This window comes from Atractosteus spatula, chromosome 15, assembly GCF_055471065.1.
Source record: "Atractosteus spatula isolate fAtrSpa1 chromosome 15, fAtrSpa1.hap1, whole genome shotgun sequence".
In the NCBI taxonomy this organism is placed as follows: Eukaryota; Metazoa; Chordata; class Actinopteri; order Semionotiformes; family Lepisosteidae; genus Atractosteus; species Atractosteus spatula.
Genome location: NC_142720.1, coordinates 12,776,331 through 12,794,270, shown reverse-complemented (window position 1 = coordinate 12,794,270; position 17,940 = coordinate 12,776,331). Strand labels below are relative to the sequence as shown.

The 17,940-nt window shown below is 40.5% G+C and overlaps 1 protein-coding gene across 8 annotated transcripts in view; it reads left to right on the top strand.

Moving 5' to 3' along the window:
- ehbp1 (EH domain binding protein 1) overlaps window positions 1-17,940 on the top strand; it is a 134,418-nt gene that overhangs the window by 15,031 nt on the left and 101,447 nt on the right. For all 8 annotated transcript variants that reach the window (XM_088933852.1, XM_088933853.1, XM_088933849.1 and 5 more), the window contains 3 exons: window positions 8,175-8,232; window positions 9,082-9,177; window positions 14,767-14,820. In XM_088933852.1, the coding sequence (XP_088789978.1) occupies window positions 8,175-8,232; window positions 9,082-9,177; window positions 14,767-14,820 (208 nt within the window). The remainder of the gene's footprint in view (window positions 1-8,174; window positions 8,233-9,081; window positions 9,178-14,766; window positions 14,821-17,940) is intronic.

Genomic DNA, 17,940 nt, shown 5'->3' with positions numbered 1-17,940 from the left:
AGCTACTCTAGGTTTCTTTTGAAGTTAGTTTTATCTTTCGTTTGTTTTGCCTGTGGCTAGCTGTATTAACTGCAATCCAGTGACGTCATTGTCTCATCCTCTTAGAATAAAGCTGAGTGCTACGTATGGCTGTAGGATGAAAGAGGCTTGTGTTTGAAAGACTTTTGGTGGGAAAACGTGGCCAAGTAGGAGATGGGATTTTCATAAGCCACTTTAAAATAGTGAAGGGAAAATGGCTAATGTAGGATGAGATGAGCTGGCTTTTCTGATTCATTCCTTCTGGAGTCCTTATCTTGGTTCTTCTTTGTCCTGACTAATGTGTTGTGCTTCTTGCCCAACTGTGATTATGCTGCAGTTTTGCTTGTGGGCTTTCCGAAGGAGTGGGCTTTATTGTTGATCCCTGGTAGTGAATTGACTTTTGCTGGGCCTAGCTACAGCCGAGTCCTTTCTCAGAGGACTGCTTACAGCGTGGGGCACAGATTTGGGTTGCTGTTGTAAGTGTCAGTGACTCCCTCCAATTCTTTGGTTTTCTACCTTCTGCTTGGAGGCTAGCACTCAGACCCCCACGATAACAGCTGTATTCTTCGAGCCTACTCGTGTTGACCTACTTTTTTTCCTTTTTTGTAAGTTGTTCCTTGGTTGTTGTAAGAAATTATTTCCTGCTTGTGAATATACATGTGTATATGGTGAGTTTCGGGTTGTTGAGTTGATTCCCTGAAATGGAGAATGCTTGGTGTGAGTGAGCTGGTATTTAAATAGATTTTTAAGTGTACTTTTTACACTCACACTTTCCATGTATGCCTATATTTATTGCATCCGTATTGAAATTATAGTATTTATATAGAGATTACCTTGACCAAGACCATACCCTTAATTTAGATTTCATTTTAATGAGGTGGCTAACAATTCCCTTGACTTTACTGTTCTGCTTCTCTCTTGCTAGCAAAAGCAAGTAAGCTGATGAGCATGTCTGTGCAATATAGTTATACCCTTTTCAGAAAGCAATCAATTCAGTGCTTGCAGTTCAGGGTAGAAATCTCGGGTGTAATGTTTGTTGCATCTTCCTTTTTGGGTTCAAGTGTTCAATTGTTTTGGCCCTGTGTCTCCAGTCCTGGTTCCTGCAGGTCAGAGTGTCTGTGTTTGGGGAGAAATTAAGAAGGGGGTCCAATTAAGACATGAACTGGGTTGGAATGAAAACCATCCATCAGACACAGCAGCTGTCTAACGCATGATTTAAAAGACAGTTGGTCTTTTCTTGAATAACAACTGGAAATAAAGAAAATTAAAATTCTGTTAGCTGGTCTGTCCTTTTTCTAAATTTATCCAAATGGATGCTTGCCGGCAAGCAATGGGCACAAGGTGGGATACTCCATAGACAGGATGCCAGTCCATGGGGAGAACATCCAAACTCCACACAGACAGCACCCCAGGTCTGCAATCGAATCCAGGGCCCCAGTGCTGTGAAACAGCGATGATATTCACTGTACCACTGGGCTGGAGGCTGCTGCCATGCTGCCTAAAAGTAAAATTAAATGGTTGAATTTGATCACTTTTCTATAAGGTAGAAGAACTGAAAAGTAAAAGGAAATTTCCATTTGCAAACATTAGGGTCTGGCATCAGCATTTTCTGCTGCCACAAGGAAGAAATGACTATGAATCAGTGACATTGATGTTTTATATATTTAACTACTATTTTAAATTTCAGTCTTGATGTTCACTTGTTGTACTGACATTTGTGTGTGGTTTAGTTTTTTTTTGTTTTTGCTCGCTCGCTTAGACATTTTCATTGTCTTCTTTATTGCCAGCTGTGAAAATTAAACTATAACGACAAAAATTGAGGCTGTAACAGGATCACTTTAGAGGGTTATGATTTTTAAATGGTCAGTTTTCCAGAGGTCCTTCCAATAGATCATGTAGTTCCAATAGTTCATGCTGAAAATGTGCTGGTTCAGTCTTATCAAACAGTTCCAGGTTTGTGGGTCCTGTTTGGGATTATTGTAGAGTTGTAATTTCTCCATTGCTTGCCCTCTGCTGTTTTATCAGTAATTCAGCTGTGGACTTTAGTTTGACAAGCCTCAGGTTGTTTGGTTAAAGCCCAGGCCAAGTTATGTTGAGCAAACTCTGTACATCCCCATGTGGGATTTATCACCATAAATTCCCCTAAATTAAGACCACGACTGCAAAGTGTGGTTACTTTTTGAGAACGTTGAATGAAACCTCCAGCAATTGGACACCTTTATCTATAGGATGAAGAAATGGCCTACATACTGAGAAACAGACAAAATATAGCTTGCCCTTACTTGGTACCAAATTACTTTGTCTTAAAAGATGTAGTTAGCTGTTAGGTAGCAGGAAGTTCGTGTTCCGCTAGTTGTTCGTTCTAATTAACTATTATGGATTTGATCCTGTAAAGATGAATTTGAGTGTTGCGTTGAGGCAATGAGAAACCAGGTTTTTTACTAGCTTTGTGTTATAGTACTTAACTGCATATACAGTGATCTTAAGTATCTGGGAAACAAGGATGGAAACTGCAAAAAAAAGCAAAATACAGTTAACATAATACTATAGTATACTGCCTCAAGCAGATTTCCTCATTAAAGGACTTCTATTTGCCTGTTCTCATTTGTTTATGCTTCTGGCTCCTTTCATAGTTCCCTATCTCGGTAGGACCTAGGCCAGCCATGTCATTTGAGTGTTTGAAATTCTGAGGTCCAAGTCCAATTGCTCAACTCAAAATGACTTAATCACAACTTTTAGATTCACCAAACAAAATAATAATTAGCTGCATTAAGGAAGAGAAATGCACGGGAAGCATTTTCCTTTTTCGGTTCTTCACGTTCTGTGGAGAGTTGCTGCCAGCCTCGGTCTGAAATGTGTAAGGTTGTTTCTGCACCCTGAGTGCAACGCGCAGAGCAGGAATGAACAGCAATAGGATTAACATAAATAGAAACTGCACTTCGGACCAGTATCTTCAGCCCCAAACATGAGACGGCAGGCAACAACAAAAAAAAATAGAGATGAGCTCAGTTTTTGTGAATGCCACACAGGAAATAGAGAGCTGAGAAATCGGAGTACTGCTTCGCCGTCTGTCATGTCTTCCCGTTCTTAGATTTTATGATGTGGTGGTTCATTTAAAGGAAATTTCTCAGGTGTATGCCTAAACGTAATTTCATAAGAACATGTAGAGGAGAAAGAGCTTTTTGTCACAAAACACAAGCCTTTGCTGAGCTGGGATATTTTGTTAGAACAAGAAAATTAGTGTTGGTTGAGGCACTTCTCACCTTGCAGTAGAAAATAGAGTGGTCGTTGTCCGTACTGAGAAACTGGAAGAGCTTGGAAGTAAGGAACCTTATAGGGCTGGTGGTAAAGGGAGATGTGGAGCTGGTGTTCTGTTGTGATGGCTGACTCCAAAAACATTGATTTTCTGGTGGTGCTATCTGTGTAGGTAACCTATTTTTAAAGGAATTGATAGTAGAAAGCACTAGTTTCCTGGACAGCTGGTGAGGATGTTTTTCAGTGTTGATGTAGGTGGTCTCGGAAGCAAAGAAAAAAGGTCCAGAGTTTCAGCTGAAATCCTTTGGGATCACATTGTTGCAACGGCATCCATAGAGGAAAAGGAGGTGGTTAGGAATCTGGTCTTGGAGCAAATTGGTGTAAAGAGGCAAAATGAGGTTTAATAGGAGAAGAGGGCAAGAGGAGGAGATGACATGGTGTGGAGGTCTGGAGAAAGCTTTGCGAGACAGCCCAGGTCACAGCAGGGGTTATTTGAAGGAGTTTGCTGGGGAGCTGTGGCAGCCATCGGCAGTGCAGAATCAAAGGTTGGTTGAACAGCAGAAACATTGTTCTTCCGCAGCCAGTGTGCGCTGATGCAGCTTCCACAATTTTTATTAGACTGAATGATTGTTACTGGCATATTGGCAGGAAAACGCACAAGGATCTACCAATTTCCATTCTTTCTCCTCTGGTGTGAATATCAACGGTTGTGAGTTTCATTTCCGCCTGTAAAATTGCGTTGCGTTTTCTATAGATATCCCCATAGCGAGGTGTTGACTACTTAAGAGCAAAATACATTACAGAGGTTAAGGATGAGAAAGGCCTGTGGTGCTCATTTGGTTTATATTAGTCTGTTGATGTGAAGACCTTACCCAAGCATTTCGGTAAGGACTCTGAGGAGCTAACCGACTTTGACAGAACTGCTGTGTAGTTCTTCCAGAAACTCACAACGCTGTAAAGTCATGCTTCCTGTTTTTCGGTGCTTATTACAGTTCCTCTCTTTCCACCTGTGTACCCACTCTGTGTTTGGTTTTTGATGCTGAAAGAACCCTTTGGATTGGCTTTTTCAGTGCTTTTCAGGTTTAGGAATAATGCTATGAAGTCCCTCCCTAATGCCATCCATTCAATCCTGAAGAGTATTTTTTTCATGTACATGTATAACATTCCATTCAGATACATCAAATTAAAAGAACTGTGAGTATTAGTGCTGCCAGATATTGCATTTCTTTACATTCAAGCAAATGTTGCTGAACAATTTATTGCCCCAAATAAAAGGAAGTAATATGTTTTTGAATTCTTGTTCATGTCAGGTGTGCTGCTTTCATCCTCAGCAGTGTTTACATAAATGCTAAGCATGTGTTTATTTTCATTCACTTTTCAGATAAAAATCTGTGAACCATGACATCAAATGGCTATGCCCTGCAGGCACCTCGAATTTAGACTTAACTATATTGGTTTTTTGTTTGACTGTAGTGTATTCTTAGTATATTTAATACAGAAGTGAAGTGAGCAAATTGTGTGAAACCTAAAGATATTTCACTATCTCACAATTTTTAAATTAGTTGATAGTTTTAAAACTCTTGATTGCATTAGAATACTGTAGTTTATCCTGTCAGCGTGGAATGTTAGCAAAAAATGCTTGAGTGCTAACACAAATATTTTGCTAATACCGTTGACTGGTTGGTGAAAAATGATACTACAAGTTTTTTTGACAGCTTGGAGGATGGAATGTGTTGAATAGTTTTATAGAATGTTTCTGCAATACGTCCTGATTATTTTAGAGGTCTACAAAAACAAATAGAAGTTTTTTTTATGTGAAGTACATGTGAGTTTCTGCCATGATCTGCTTTCTGGACAGCAAAAGTCTTAAAGCGTGTATTGATACAGTGCAGTCTGTTATGTGAATAAACAATGATAGCACTATATAACTGTTCAAGAAATAATATTTGTCTTTATCTTGCACACACCCACAAATAATGTTTTTATTCAGGAACAAGTTTATTCCATGCTGAAAAGAGAAGAAAGAAAATGCAACATTTCGGTTGTGGAGCCTTCGAAGAACGTTGTTTCCTTTCTTCTCTTTCAGCATGGAATAAATCTATTACTTGTTCTTTTGCAGTTCCTGATGCTAGCTACTTGTACATGTTTTTATTTTATTATTTGAGCATGTTGCCAAGCATTTTACAATAAAACCCCTCAGTGTTAGAAATTGGATTTCTTTTGCAGTGTGCTAGCATGCCCTTGATAGAGAGCTCATGTACAGTCCATGCAGTCACCATACTGTAGGCAGTAATGAGAACAATGGATCTGAGGTGCAAGGCCTGATGGGGAGCCATCTTGCCATGCTATAGGGTTAGGGGTACCCTGACAGAGTGCTGCTTCTCTGGCTGTCCTTTGTCACACTGCTGTGCTGTAACTGTATAAATTGCATTTTACCCTATATATGAATTTAGAATCACCTTTTTTTTTCCACCCGTTGTGCTGGCCTGGCATTTGGAATCGCCAGTTGCGAGTTTTTCATGTCTCGGCTCTTTGCTACGACCCCCATGGCTGCATCCAGCAGAGGCAGCGCAGGAGCAGTAGCAGGAGCAGGAGCAGGCGGACTCTGACCAGCCGGCTGGCCTGTCTGTCGCCCTGTCCGTTTGTGTTTGAACATGTCGCAGGCAGTCCGCGACAAGGAGAGGCACGCCTGCTAGCGCCGGGAGGCCACGGGGGTTGCAGTGTCTCCAGGAGCGGAGCGCTGTCGAACCCACCCACCGCCTGGGAGATCCTGCTCACAGGCTCGTGCCCGTGACCATAGGGCTCAGTCTATGCCTGGGGGCGGGGGATACTTCAACTGAGCCGCTAGGGTGGCCCCTCAAATCTATTGGACATTCTGTAGCCCCCGAAAGCTATTTGAATGTTATTGCATATTTCACGATGAGGTGAAATCAACATGTGGAAGCAATAAAAAAAATGCTTTGTGAAAACATTGTGATGAAGTTATATGCTCATGGAAGAAAGGTGGTATTTCATTCTGCTTTCCCTCAAGAAAGACTGGTGTTCCAATTTTTTAGAAGACTGGCCAATGCAAAACTCCAGACTGTGAATGTGTGAACCTTGCCATGTTCACGGTCTTGAGACAAAGAGTCCTGGGCCTTTTAGGATAGGGGCAGTACTTTTTTAACTGTTTTGTACATTTCGGACTGTGTATATTAATGTGCCATTGTGGTTGCATGGATAGTCCAGAAAATCTAAGAGTAAGGTTTAGAGGCAAAGACGTTTTGTGAGAGTGCAGTGATTTTCTTGTAAAAATGCATTTTTAGATGCTAGGATCCTAAGTTTTTTTTTTATTTATGCAGCTACCTGATCTGGAATAAAAAAAATCTTGACGTCTCAGTCTGTAGCAAGGACCTCAGTACCCACAATGGTAGAGCAAAGAAGAGCAGACAGCCTCTCCTAACCTCCCCACCTTGCACTGAGTCATTCATCTTTTGACATTACAAGCTCTGCAGTGACATAGAGGAGTTTCTTCATGACTGGGAGGAGACGAACACCTTTCTCTTAATCCATATAGGCCATTCCTCTGAAATACAAATAGAAATATTTTTCTAAAACCCCTGTCACGCGTCTGTACTGTACAGATTATTCATCAATATGATGCACACTAGAAGTTTGCTGTAGGTTTATTTACACAAGACGCTGGGGAATTAATCCTTTACGTCTGTATCTGTTGTGATCAGTTATCTTCGCTTTTCTTTTAATTTAAAAGTCTGTTTATAGTAGGTACTTGATCACGCTTTTAACAGGGGTTCAGAAATTACCAAAGTCGTCTTCAGGGAAAACGCTATTAACCTAATTCTTCTAAGTGTACTGAAAAAGCCCCAAAAGCCTTGATAATATTTCAGTTTTCCGCTCTTTATTGAGATAGGTCTTTATAATCCGGGTCCTTTCCATTTGTCCTCCCACTGAACTCAACCCCTCCGTGGTGTCCATGGAAACAGGAACTGTGCCACTGAGTTTACCCACTTACACATACAGCCAGGCTATTGCCTTCACAGGTTAAATAAACTGCAAGCAAGAGGAGCCTGTTGTCACTGCGGATATCTCCCAAGATCTTCTACCTCTACAGTGGTCATGATTTCATTAACAAAGATCATGTTTACCCTGCTGGTAAACACGGATAGCTGTGCAGAGTAGACCAATGTCACTGCTGAAATCCAACTGCAATGTGATGTAAACGTTATAGCACTGCCCTGAGTGGCGCAGGCAAACAGAGCCTTTTAGACAAGCGTCTTCAAGAATCTCAAGAATGGTGCATTAGACCAATGTTGTAATTTCTGAATTACAGCTTTAATTCAGATTAAAAAAAACAAAAGCTACAGTATGCTGTGGCGGAGTTGAAGGTTAACTGTTGCAGAATGACCCTTCAGTGGGAAATACCTGAGGATTTTATTTGAGCTCTTCCTGATTGAACGTTTCATATGATACCTGCTGCTCATTAGGAACCTTTAGTCATCATTTATTTATCATGGCCGAACTGCTGTGCTGCTTCTGGAAACAGCGTAAGTGCTGTAGTATTCATTAAGTTGCTTTAGTTTAGAAGCTCCTTTTTTCTGTATTACTGCCATTTCTGGAATAAAAGTTTTTAAAAGTTTTTCTCGGGACTGAAAGGATCATATTTAAATGGCTTGAAACTGATTAATTTGTCTTTTTGGTTAATGGTGTAAAAATTGCCCGTCAGTTAACTAACACTGTAGGAGCAGAAGTTGGTTCAAAATCCGCTTTGAAGTCTCCTGGTCGCTCCTTTCATTATAATTGGCTTTAAGTCCTTGTTTTTAAAGACCCTTCTTAACTTCAGTCTGCTATCACGGATTACAACTGTTCATCCCGATTCCCTTTTGTTTTTTGTTCTCCATCAGGCAGCCTGACAAGCTCGTCGTGGTGTGGACGCGGAGGAGTCGGCGGAAATCTTCCAAGGTTGGTCCGTCTCGCGATTTTAACCATGAGCGGAGTTCTGCAACAACGCGTGAAACACATGCATGTACAGTAGTCGTGCTCTGCTCAGGTGAACTGCTGCCCAAGAAGAAATATGAAGGACAATTTCCTCTTTATCTTTCAAAGGTTATCCTGTGTCTGAAGGACATGGATGGACTTACAGAGGCCAGCTACATCAGAGCTTGATGCCAAGAGTTGAAATAGATATGTTATCACCCCCATGTTAAGCTGGGTCCTTGATTGTTACTATTTGTTGAAATGACAGGTTGGCTAATGAGCTTGATCCTTGCCCTTAAGCATGGTCAGGGCATTTGATGTTAAGAATGAATTTTTGTTTTCATTACACTTTGAGATGTGCGTTATTGGAGTTTGCAGTCAATACTGTAGGCGTGGTCAGCGTTTTATTTTTGAGCCGTGACATTTAGTGGAATGGGCATTAAATGTGACAGTCATTTATCCAAGGCACTGAGCTAAAGCAATCAGAACATTGCACATTGATTAAAGTTTGTAATATTTCATGATTTTGTTCAATGTCTCCGAGAAACCCCAGGAATAAGTAAAGGTTAATTCTGCAATGAAAAATGAAAAGTAGAATGTTTTAGGTGTTGAGCCAAAAGGTGTTGTTTGTTCTTTCTGCATCTCGGAACAGAATTAACCTTTACGCTGCCTTTGTAACCAACACAGACCGACACGGGCTCTCTCAAACCTCTATGATTAAATCTAAGTGTATGTTACTGTGTTTATAAATTTATCAAGCGCATATAATTTTAGAAGTTTAATTTGGACATACCTGTGATTGGTCCTTTATATTTTGCCATATATTTCTTGCAGTCTCACAGCTGGCAGCCTGGAATTAAAAACCCTTACCGAGGTGTTGTGGTGTGGCCTGTTCCTGAGAACATCGAGATCACAGTCACCCTCTTCAAGGTACAGTACACCAGCCAGCCCCTGGGTTTTACTTAACTTCAGCTCTGCTGGGTATGGTTTCACTAGTTCTGTAGGAAACTTAGTGAATCTGTTTTGAATTCTAAACCTTTATACTGAAAAAGTTTTGATTTGGCTGTATTCCATAGTTTGGAGATGGATTGGAAAAAGTGTGTTTTTGTAATTACATTCTTGGTATGGCCTAAATGTCTGTTATTTTTCTTAGTACAGTACACTAAAGTCTTATTATATGGACTTAAAATAAATTGTAGATGAACATTATTGCTTACATCCTTGGTCTGATATGAAATATTCTGTAAGAAACTCTTTTCGTCTTTCTCAAGTGCTGTGATTTAGTCCAGTTTCCCTGTTCAGAATGTCTGAGACATCCTGTAAACCTGTATAAACATCAGGTTGTATTACATGACAAACCATTCAAAATCCTGTAGTCGTTGATAGTCGCTTGTGACCATAAAGTAGGCAGTGAACATCTTTCTGCGTGAGCTCTGTCAGTATGCACTGAGCGTTTAAAAAGTAAAATATTAAACAGGCCTCAGCTGTGTAGAGACATCAGTAAACATTTCCTGACAAATAATCAAAGCAGATTATAGAAGACCAGCCTGGTGCAAAAACAGCCAATCCAGTCTGTAGTTCATATTTAGAATTTAGAAAACGATAAATATGTAGATGACAATGTTTATGGTAAGTGTGTGGCTTGATGCCATTGGAGTCCTTCAGAAGTCCCTGTTAGAGCAATGCTGGACCTACTGTATGTGTGCCGCTTATCTGAGGATTTGCTACATGAAGCTGAGGTTCATCAGGGAGAAATTATGTCTAAGATACCTATTGCCATCCTTTTACAAACTGTCCATTGCCTTAAATTTTCTACTTAAGACTGATAAGACGTAAGACTGAATCCTTTCTCTTCCTTGCCAGCTGCTACTCGTTAGTAAAGACTTCTTCAAATTTGTCATTTGTTTGGAGTTTAAGTATGTTGGAATCTACTTGACTGCTGCTCAAGCTGTGCACAGCAGTTGTCTGGAGTCCTTAGAATGAGCCGGGGAGAAATGGAGCAGGACTTTGTCCATATCGTAGTGTGTGGATTGTTTCTGCTGTATAAAAAGTAAATTCAACGTCGGAATGGAATGGAAAAAGTGTCTCCCTGGCTCTCTAATCACAAAGGAGTGCCCTCTAGGTATTCGATAATAATGCATTAAAAAATTAAATACTCATATGGTAAACTCAGCATTTAGATGTAAGATTCCTGCAGTGAAAGCAGGTGTCTTATAACACTACTGCTGATGGAGCAGTCCTGAAACGCATTACACTTCACTTTAAACAGCCGTAACTCACCAGCAGACCTAGGCGGATGTGTTCATTGCAAAGCCGGAAGGATCGCTTTTCCAGTGCTGAGGTTTTGGAAAGTTCAGCAAAGGAAATGGGCTGAGGGCAGCCAGCCTGAGCACCTGCTGCAAAGTCTCGAGTCTCTCCCCACTACTGCTGGAGAGGGAACGCCCAAGGTGTCTGGTGCATCAGCACAAAAGTGGAAAAATGTACCCAGCCCCAGGATATAATTTAGTGTGTGTACATATATTTATGAGCACTGAGTACAGCAAATTCCTGTCTGACCACATTTGAAATCTGTACACATTCATATCAATGCAGCTGTATTAGAAACTAATGGACTCATGGGTATTTTTTTATTTTTTTATTAATGGTTAACCATTTTTTTGTGTGTTTCACTGTTAGCTTTTTTTACTTAACTTACACACAGATTGTGCACTTCCTGTTACTTTTTATAGTTTTATTCTGGATGTATGATCAGCTTTAATGGGCAGCAGCATTACGAGTTGTTTAAAAATATACACATCGTTCCGTTAATGGGGCCTCCCCTGGGACTTCGTGTCTTGTTTCTGCTCACAAGCTATCGGAGCAGTCTGTGAAGAAATGCAGGCATTTATCCTTCTTTTTAGTGGAGTGCCTGTTTTTTCTTCCCAATCCTTTTCCTGTTTTAATGTGCGACTCGGCTATATTTTCCAAGCCCTAAGAAAAATAGATTAAATTCAACAGCAGTCCATCGCAAGTGTTCCAGGGGGTCGCATGAGAGACATGTACTGAGGTAGATTAAACCCAGACAGGTTTTAATTGAAACATTAACTTCATTTTCAGAATGTTTTGAAAAATGTTGCTGATTTCTGGTACCTCTTACCCCATAAATCAGCAATCTTTGTCATTTACCAGTCGTTTGGGTAAAGGAACTGGATATAGTTATGACATGTATATTAATAAAAATATCCACCTGGGTAAAGTTATTGATGGAGGAAAAAAAATAAAGTTGTGTTCGAATTTTCTTTTCCTTTATGTCACCTAGCCAAAACAAGTAGAACTTGAGATCTTTTTTTCCTAAACAAATAGTATACATTAGGGGTCTCATTTATTTTTGCTAACTGTTGATTATTTATTCGCAAAGAGCTGAACACTTAAATTACTGGTGAGGAGACAAGCAGCTTTGAAGAGGAGAAATACAAATTTTCTTTCTGGGTTTTGTTTTCTCTTGTTTGCTGGGCTGGAAGCAGCTGTAAAATTATTTCGAAGCGCTGAAACTCTGAATTTCTTGAGCGAGTGGATGTGTTCTGTAACTTGTCGTTTGAGCACTGTAGACTTTCAGCCACAACTGTAGAAGCAGCTGCATGGGATTTAGACTCAATCCATATTCCTGGTTGGAATGTTAGGACAGCTGGGCATCCGTAAATGAGAAAATCCGACAAAAAAACAACACAAAAACGGGAGTGCAGAGTGTTCATTGGGTGCAGACAGAATAACATCATTAAAAGCCGTCAGTGTTTTCAAATTTATCCAAATCTATCTACAAAACATTGCATCTGGCAAATTTTGCTTTGTGCAAGACTGTGCTATCAAAATATTATAAGAACAGAGTTCAATTGCAAAATGATTGCAATTACAGGGGAGTTGTGGTTTACAGCATATTGCGTCTTTGAGGTGCTTTTACAGGTTTCTCGACCAGGCAAGTTAGAATCCGTGTAATACGAGTACAGGAAGAACTCATGCACTAGGTGAAGGTGACTCGGCCAGTCTGCTGTGGCATTAACAAGCTGCTTCTTGGAATGGGAGACAGGCACGGTTCTGCCATTCTGCCCGCTGGGAGGGCCTCTTCTGAAAGAAGACTGGTAATCTCTGAAGCCTGGCAACGCTGACATCCCTGAGGATGGAGCACAGTAAGGCCTAGTCTACCTGCCAGAAAAGGAGGGTGGCAGACCCTTTGTGTGGGAGTAATGACTTCCGTCTGGTTTGGGGACTTACGTCAGTTCTCATTTGTGTTTGTGTATTAGAAAGTAACCTCTTGAAGGAATCCAAGAAAGATACTGCAGATTATACTTTTTGTTTGGTGAGTCAATGTTCCTTCTCTTTTCAGGCCACCTTTTCTAACACTCATTCAGTTTTGAAGCGTAAGAGTCGTTTGGCAAAAACTCTAAGCTTATGGTGAACTATGAAATTATGTTGTGATTTTTGTTCTTTTTAAAACCTATGAACTTCCTGCTAAAACACAATGCAGTGATTAATCACTGGACATACTGTTATATAATCCTGAGATTTTCCTGCGAAAGTTGGACAGATGTTTTTTTTCTGCAAGGAAAAAGATGCAATTCTACATGAAAACAAGTTTGTTTCAGTAAAAACATTTTCCAAAGAGCTGCATGCGTTAAACTTTCACATGAGCCGTGGAACATCTTGGCCTGGTTTGTTCAGAGGAGCCTTTTCATTTATTCCTTTGCTCTCGGCAGAAACTCGGTGCTGATCAGAGTGCTCTGTGGGGTGACGTCCGTCTAAAACTCCCGTGCTGATGAAATCTGCCTTGCAGCATTGATTTCATCTGCTAGAGTTTCAAGGATGCTTGCAGTAGCTGATCACGGACTTGACAGAGTGTTTGGGTTGGAAATTGAGTTTGTTTTGCCTTCCTCCTGGCACTTCATTGGTGTGAGAAGTAGGAAGCTGGCATCCTTTCAGCTGTGTTTATGGGGCACGGGGCTGTGTATGCAGGGCAGCTGGGAGGGGGCAGTATACTACTGTATGCATGTCCTCTGCTACAGTACTGTACATTGCAGACAGATTTCCCCTGACGAGGGGGTCTGATCATTTGACAATGATCAGACTCCGACTTCCAGAAAGGACTGTCTCCCACTCTGGGTTTTCTGTGTGTAGTGTCCTGTAGATCTGACCCCTAGCTTACCCGATAGGTGTTCTTCTTGATTCAGAGCTCCTGGAGTACAACACAACAATTTATTTTTGGATGGTTATTTTCGGTCAGTGCTCAAAAGGCAAATAATATGAATAGTCCTGGTAGGTGGGTGAGAAAGAAATACGATTTAATAATAATAATTCCTTACATTTATATAGCACCTTTTCTGGGCATTCCACTCAAAGCGCTTTACAGGTAATGGGGATCCCCTCCACCACCACCAGTGTGCTGTGACAGCAGCCACAGTGAGTCAGTACGCTCACCACATACTGTACCATCTGGGAAACAGAACAGAGTGATAAAGCCAATTCAGAGATGGGGATTATTAGGAGGCTGTAGTTGGTAAAGGCCAATAGGAAATTTGGCCAGGATGCCGGGGGTAACACCCCTACTCTTTTTGAGAAACACCCTGGGATTTTTAATGACTACAGAGAGTCAGGACCTCGGTTTTACGTCTCATCCAAAGGACAGTGCCTTCTTACAGTATAGTGTCCCACGTCACAATACTGAAGCATTAGGACCCACATAGACCACAGGGTAAGCGCCCCACTCTGGCCCCACTAACACCTCTTCCAGCAGCAACCTCAGCTTTCCCAGAAGGTCTCCCATCCAGGTACTGACCAGGCTCACACCTGCTGAGCTGCAGTTGACCGCCACTTGGGAGTTGCAGGGTGCCATGGCTGCTGGCTGGCTTTGTCTCTTAAGCCTCTGTTAGAAACTTTGTTTCTGGAACTTATTTAAATGCAGAGCTATCTAGCTCTACTGTAACGCTAATCTGACCAGACTTTGTGTGAAGCATGTTTTTACTGGTGCTCTTCTTGAGAAATCAACCCTCAAAACAGAACAAATGATCGTCTGAATAACTTTTATTACAGTGTGCACAATTTATATATTAACAAAAGTCATCAGTGGCTCGTGAGTTATGATTTAAAAGCAGCATAGGACAAATTCTGTATCAACAGTTAGATTTAAGTATTCTAGAGTGCTTACATTTCTAAGCATCTCAGCAGCTCTATTTTCCATAGTTGCTTTAGTTTAACTAGCTGGTGTAAAATTTATAATGGCTTCATTAACTGAAATCATCTGAATTAAGTCCCCTCCCATCCCATTCTCTTCAAGAAGCGTCTGCGTATACACATATGGGTTTCATTAATATATCCCTTTTAGCCTCAAGAAAATGAAACTGTTTTATTTATCGCTCAAGACGATTACAAAACCTGTCTTACAGATGGTCACGGCATTTCTCTTCAGACCTTTTCTGTACTTCGTGGAATAATTCCTGTAATTTCACTCTTCGGAAATGTGATCGGTTGTGTTTGTGTTTTTGTACGCAGGACCCCCATGCAGAAGAGTTTGAAGATAAGGAGTGGACATTTGTCATTGAGAATGTAAGTCTGCGCGTCGTTCGTTGTTTAAGAGTCGCACCAACAGCTCTGAACATTTGCTGTGTTAATGTTGCCTCCCAGTGGCCACAACAATTAATCACATTGTATTTTTTATTTTAGATTTGCACATTGTTGCATTCAGAGTAACATGTCAGTGAACATGTTAAATGCACGTGTGATTTGAGATATTGGCTTTTTTTCTGTATCTGAGTGGAGCTTTAGAAATGCAGTGCAGTTGAGTATTCAGTCCAGGACCCTGCCATATCTCTTCCTATGTATTCACACACTCTTCTATTCCTATACTGTATGTGAGTGATGTTTTGCCTTCAGTATTTGATAACTAGTACTCCATACTGTAACTCATCTTCTGTGATTAAAAGTTGGGTTGATTGCCCAATCTGACTTTTTATTTCAATGTCATCACCCTCTTTTGATTTTCTCTTGGATCCATTGAATTCAGAGCCATATGCCACTGAGCTGTTCAATGAAGACTTACGTTTTTCATTGAAAAAGACTTTATTAAATGTTACACTTTTAATTTTGATATTTGGAATACTTAAGTCTTCAGTTTTTGCGTGTGCAGTAGTCCTTATGTTGTGTAAGACTGAGTAAACAGACTTGTAACTAAACAAGATAAAACACCTTTGATTCTGTTAAATAACAGCTGTAGACTGAGCAAGTAAACAGTCTGGAATCAGCTGGTATAATTCTCTTTCTTTCTTTCCTTGTGAAGAGGTTATGTCTTCCTGAGACTCTGCCACTACAAGTGTTTGTGCCTGATTCTCTCTCCACAGTATTCCCTCTTGCCTTGGTATGTTAGTCCCTGTAGGGGATCTTTCTCTCTGGTCCAGATGTTCCTTTCTCTCTGATTTAGCAACCTTTCTTCCCAGTTTCAGATCTGATTTCTTGGCTTTGATTATGTACTCCTTGTCATATAAACTATTAAATTGTGTGTCTGGCATTTGAGCACATTTTCTAGAGGTTTGTGCAAGATAATAAGATTAGTTGTTCAGAAACATACTGGAGTTTATTTTTAAAGAGACTCCAGCTGAGGTCTAACAACCGTTTAAACAACTTTTACACTGACTTATCTCAATTATAAGCTGGATATCTAATGCAATACTGATCTTTTTTTCTTACCACGGGCCATCTCTATAATTCAGTGTTAAGCACCTACTGTAAGTGTTAAGTGGGGTTCTGTGAATGTCTAGAAAGTGTGCGTTGCCTCTGTTCTTCTGGGTAATCTGTTGTAATGGAATTTAAAAGTTTACTTCTGCTGTAATAAAAAGAGGATGAAATTAAAGTAATACAAATCTGGTTTGTCTTCGTTTCTGAGCCCAGGTTCTGTGTTTTGTTGTAAATGTTTGCATGTAAATAGTTTTTTTAAACAAGCTCTGTTTTGGTACACAGTGGTTACATTATTTTAATAGGAATGTAAGATGGGTTGCAAATGAGGAGGCTGTTCATTCCATCTAGCTTCTTTGGATTTTAAAAGCTTAGAAACTCAAGGATCTTGTCCAGCCCTTTCTTGAAAGAAACCAAGATATTGGCTTCAACAGCAAGGCTGGGAAGCTTGCTCCATACTCCCACAACCCTTTGGGTAAAGTAGTGTTTTCAGCTTTAAGTGCACTAATGGAAGGAGGTCTCCGATAAACATCTGTATTATTGTGATGAAGGTACTAAAGTGTGGACGTCTAGCTGCTACACTCATGTTTGATTCTGTTTTTGAAATTTAATTTAAGGCTTATAAGCAAAACAAAATATCTCGGCTGTTTGATGTGAAGCTCCTACAATAACTAAGTGAGGCTGTCCTCTAACATAAACCTTGTTACAGTTACAGTATATTACTTTTGCAGATTGATGATTATAGGCTTTAATCTCTAGATTTATCAATTCATTACAGTTTTTTCACAATAGGTTCACAGTTGATCCTGAAAGCTACTGTGTAGGTGTGGGGGTCTGACAAACGTCCCTGGTGTTTGGCTCAGCAGTACTGCTTTTCTCAGTCACCACCTTCTTCCTTCAGTCCAATTTTCTTCTGTAACCTGTAATCTTGGCCCCTGGTTTGTCTCACCTTTATCATTTTCACAGCAGTCCTGGAGCTGTAATCGGCCTGCTACTTTCTTGAGAGGAAAAAGTGAACAGGTTTATCCCTTGTAACTTTTCCTTCTTCATCTAAAACACTGAGCTGCACTCATGTACTGAGCCGTCCCTCAGGTGTTAGAGTGAAATGGGATGTTAAATGAGAGATACAAGCCTCCTAAGCCTAAATAAACTGCTAAATTACAGCCCTCTAGGTATCCGACTTTTGTACAGTATGTTTGCAATGTGCTCAAAGTAGATATTTTTCCCAGCTTGCACTGACATTGTCCTCTGTGTTCACTGTGGCATTCTAGGCTATGTCTGAAACACATTTTCTGGTCTCCACATGTACAGTAAGCGTAGTATTTATACAGGCCATGAAGGAAAGTCTTTTAATATTCACATTGCATTCATCGTCTTTTTATGAAGCAACTGAGAAACAATACTGAAGAATGTTTTTTTTTTCCCAGCCTGAGCCCATATGTTTTTTTTTACCGAACACTACAAAATGGTTTTAAAATTGCATCAAGTCGGAAATAAACTACATTGAGGGCATAGACACAGACTGTCAAGAATTTAAATAACTCTGGAAATGAGCAGTGCAATGAGCGGTTTAGATGTGTCGTATCTCACCACTGTATTTCTTCAAAATCAGAAGAAAGGTTTTTGGTATAGCTAGTTAAGTGCGTTTTGATTTTCTTTCTTGAGCAATTTCAAATACCTTGAAATACAAAACAGTGTTGCATATTTTGTTGTTGACTGTTTTTTTTTGCTTTCAGAGCTTTTAAAATGTCAACCTCATTTCTCAATTGGACATTTGAAGAATGTAGTAAAGGAGGCCGGTATCCTTTTTCTTCCTCCGCGATAGGATGTCTGTCACAGTGTGAAGGCAGCATGCCGAGACCGTCTCTGCTGGTTCAGAGTGCCTGTGTACCTGGCCAGGCTCAGCCCGGGGAGCTTATTGACCAGCGAGCAGTCCTCCGGAGAGGATTCCATTTGGAACAGTACCAGCTGCCGCCTCAGATTCAGCAGGAACCTGCA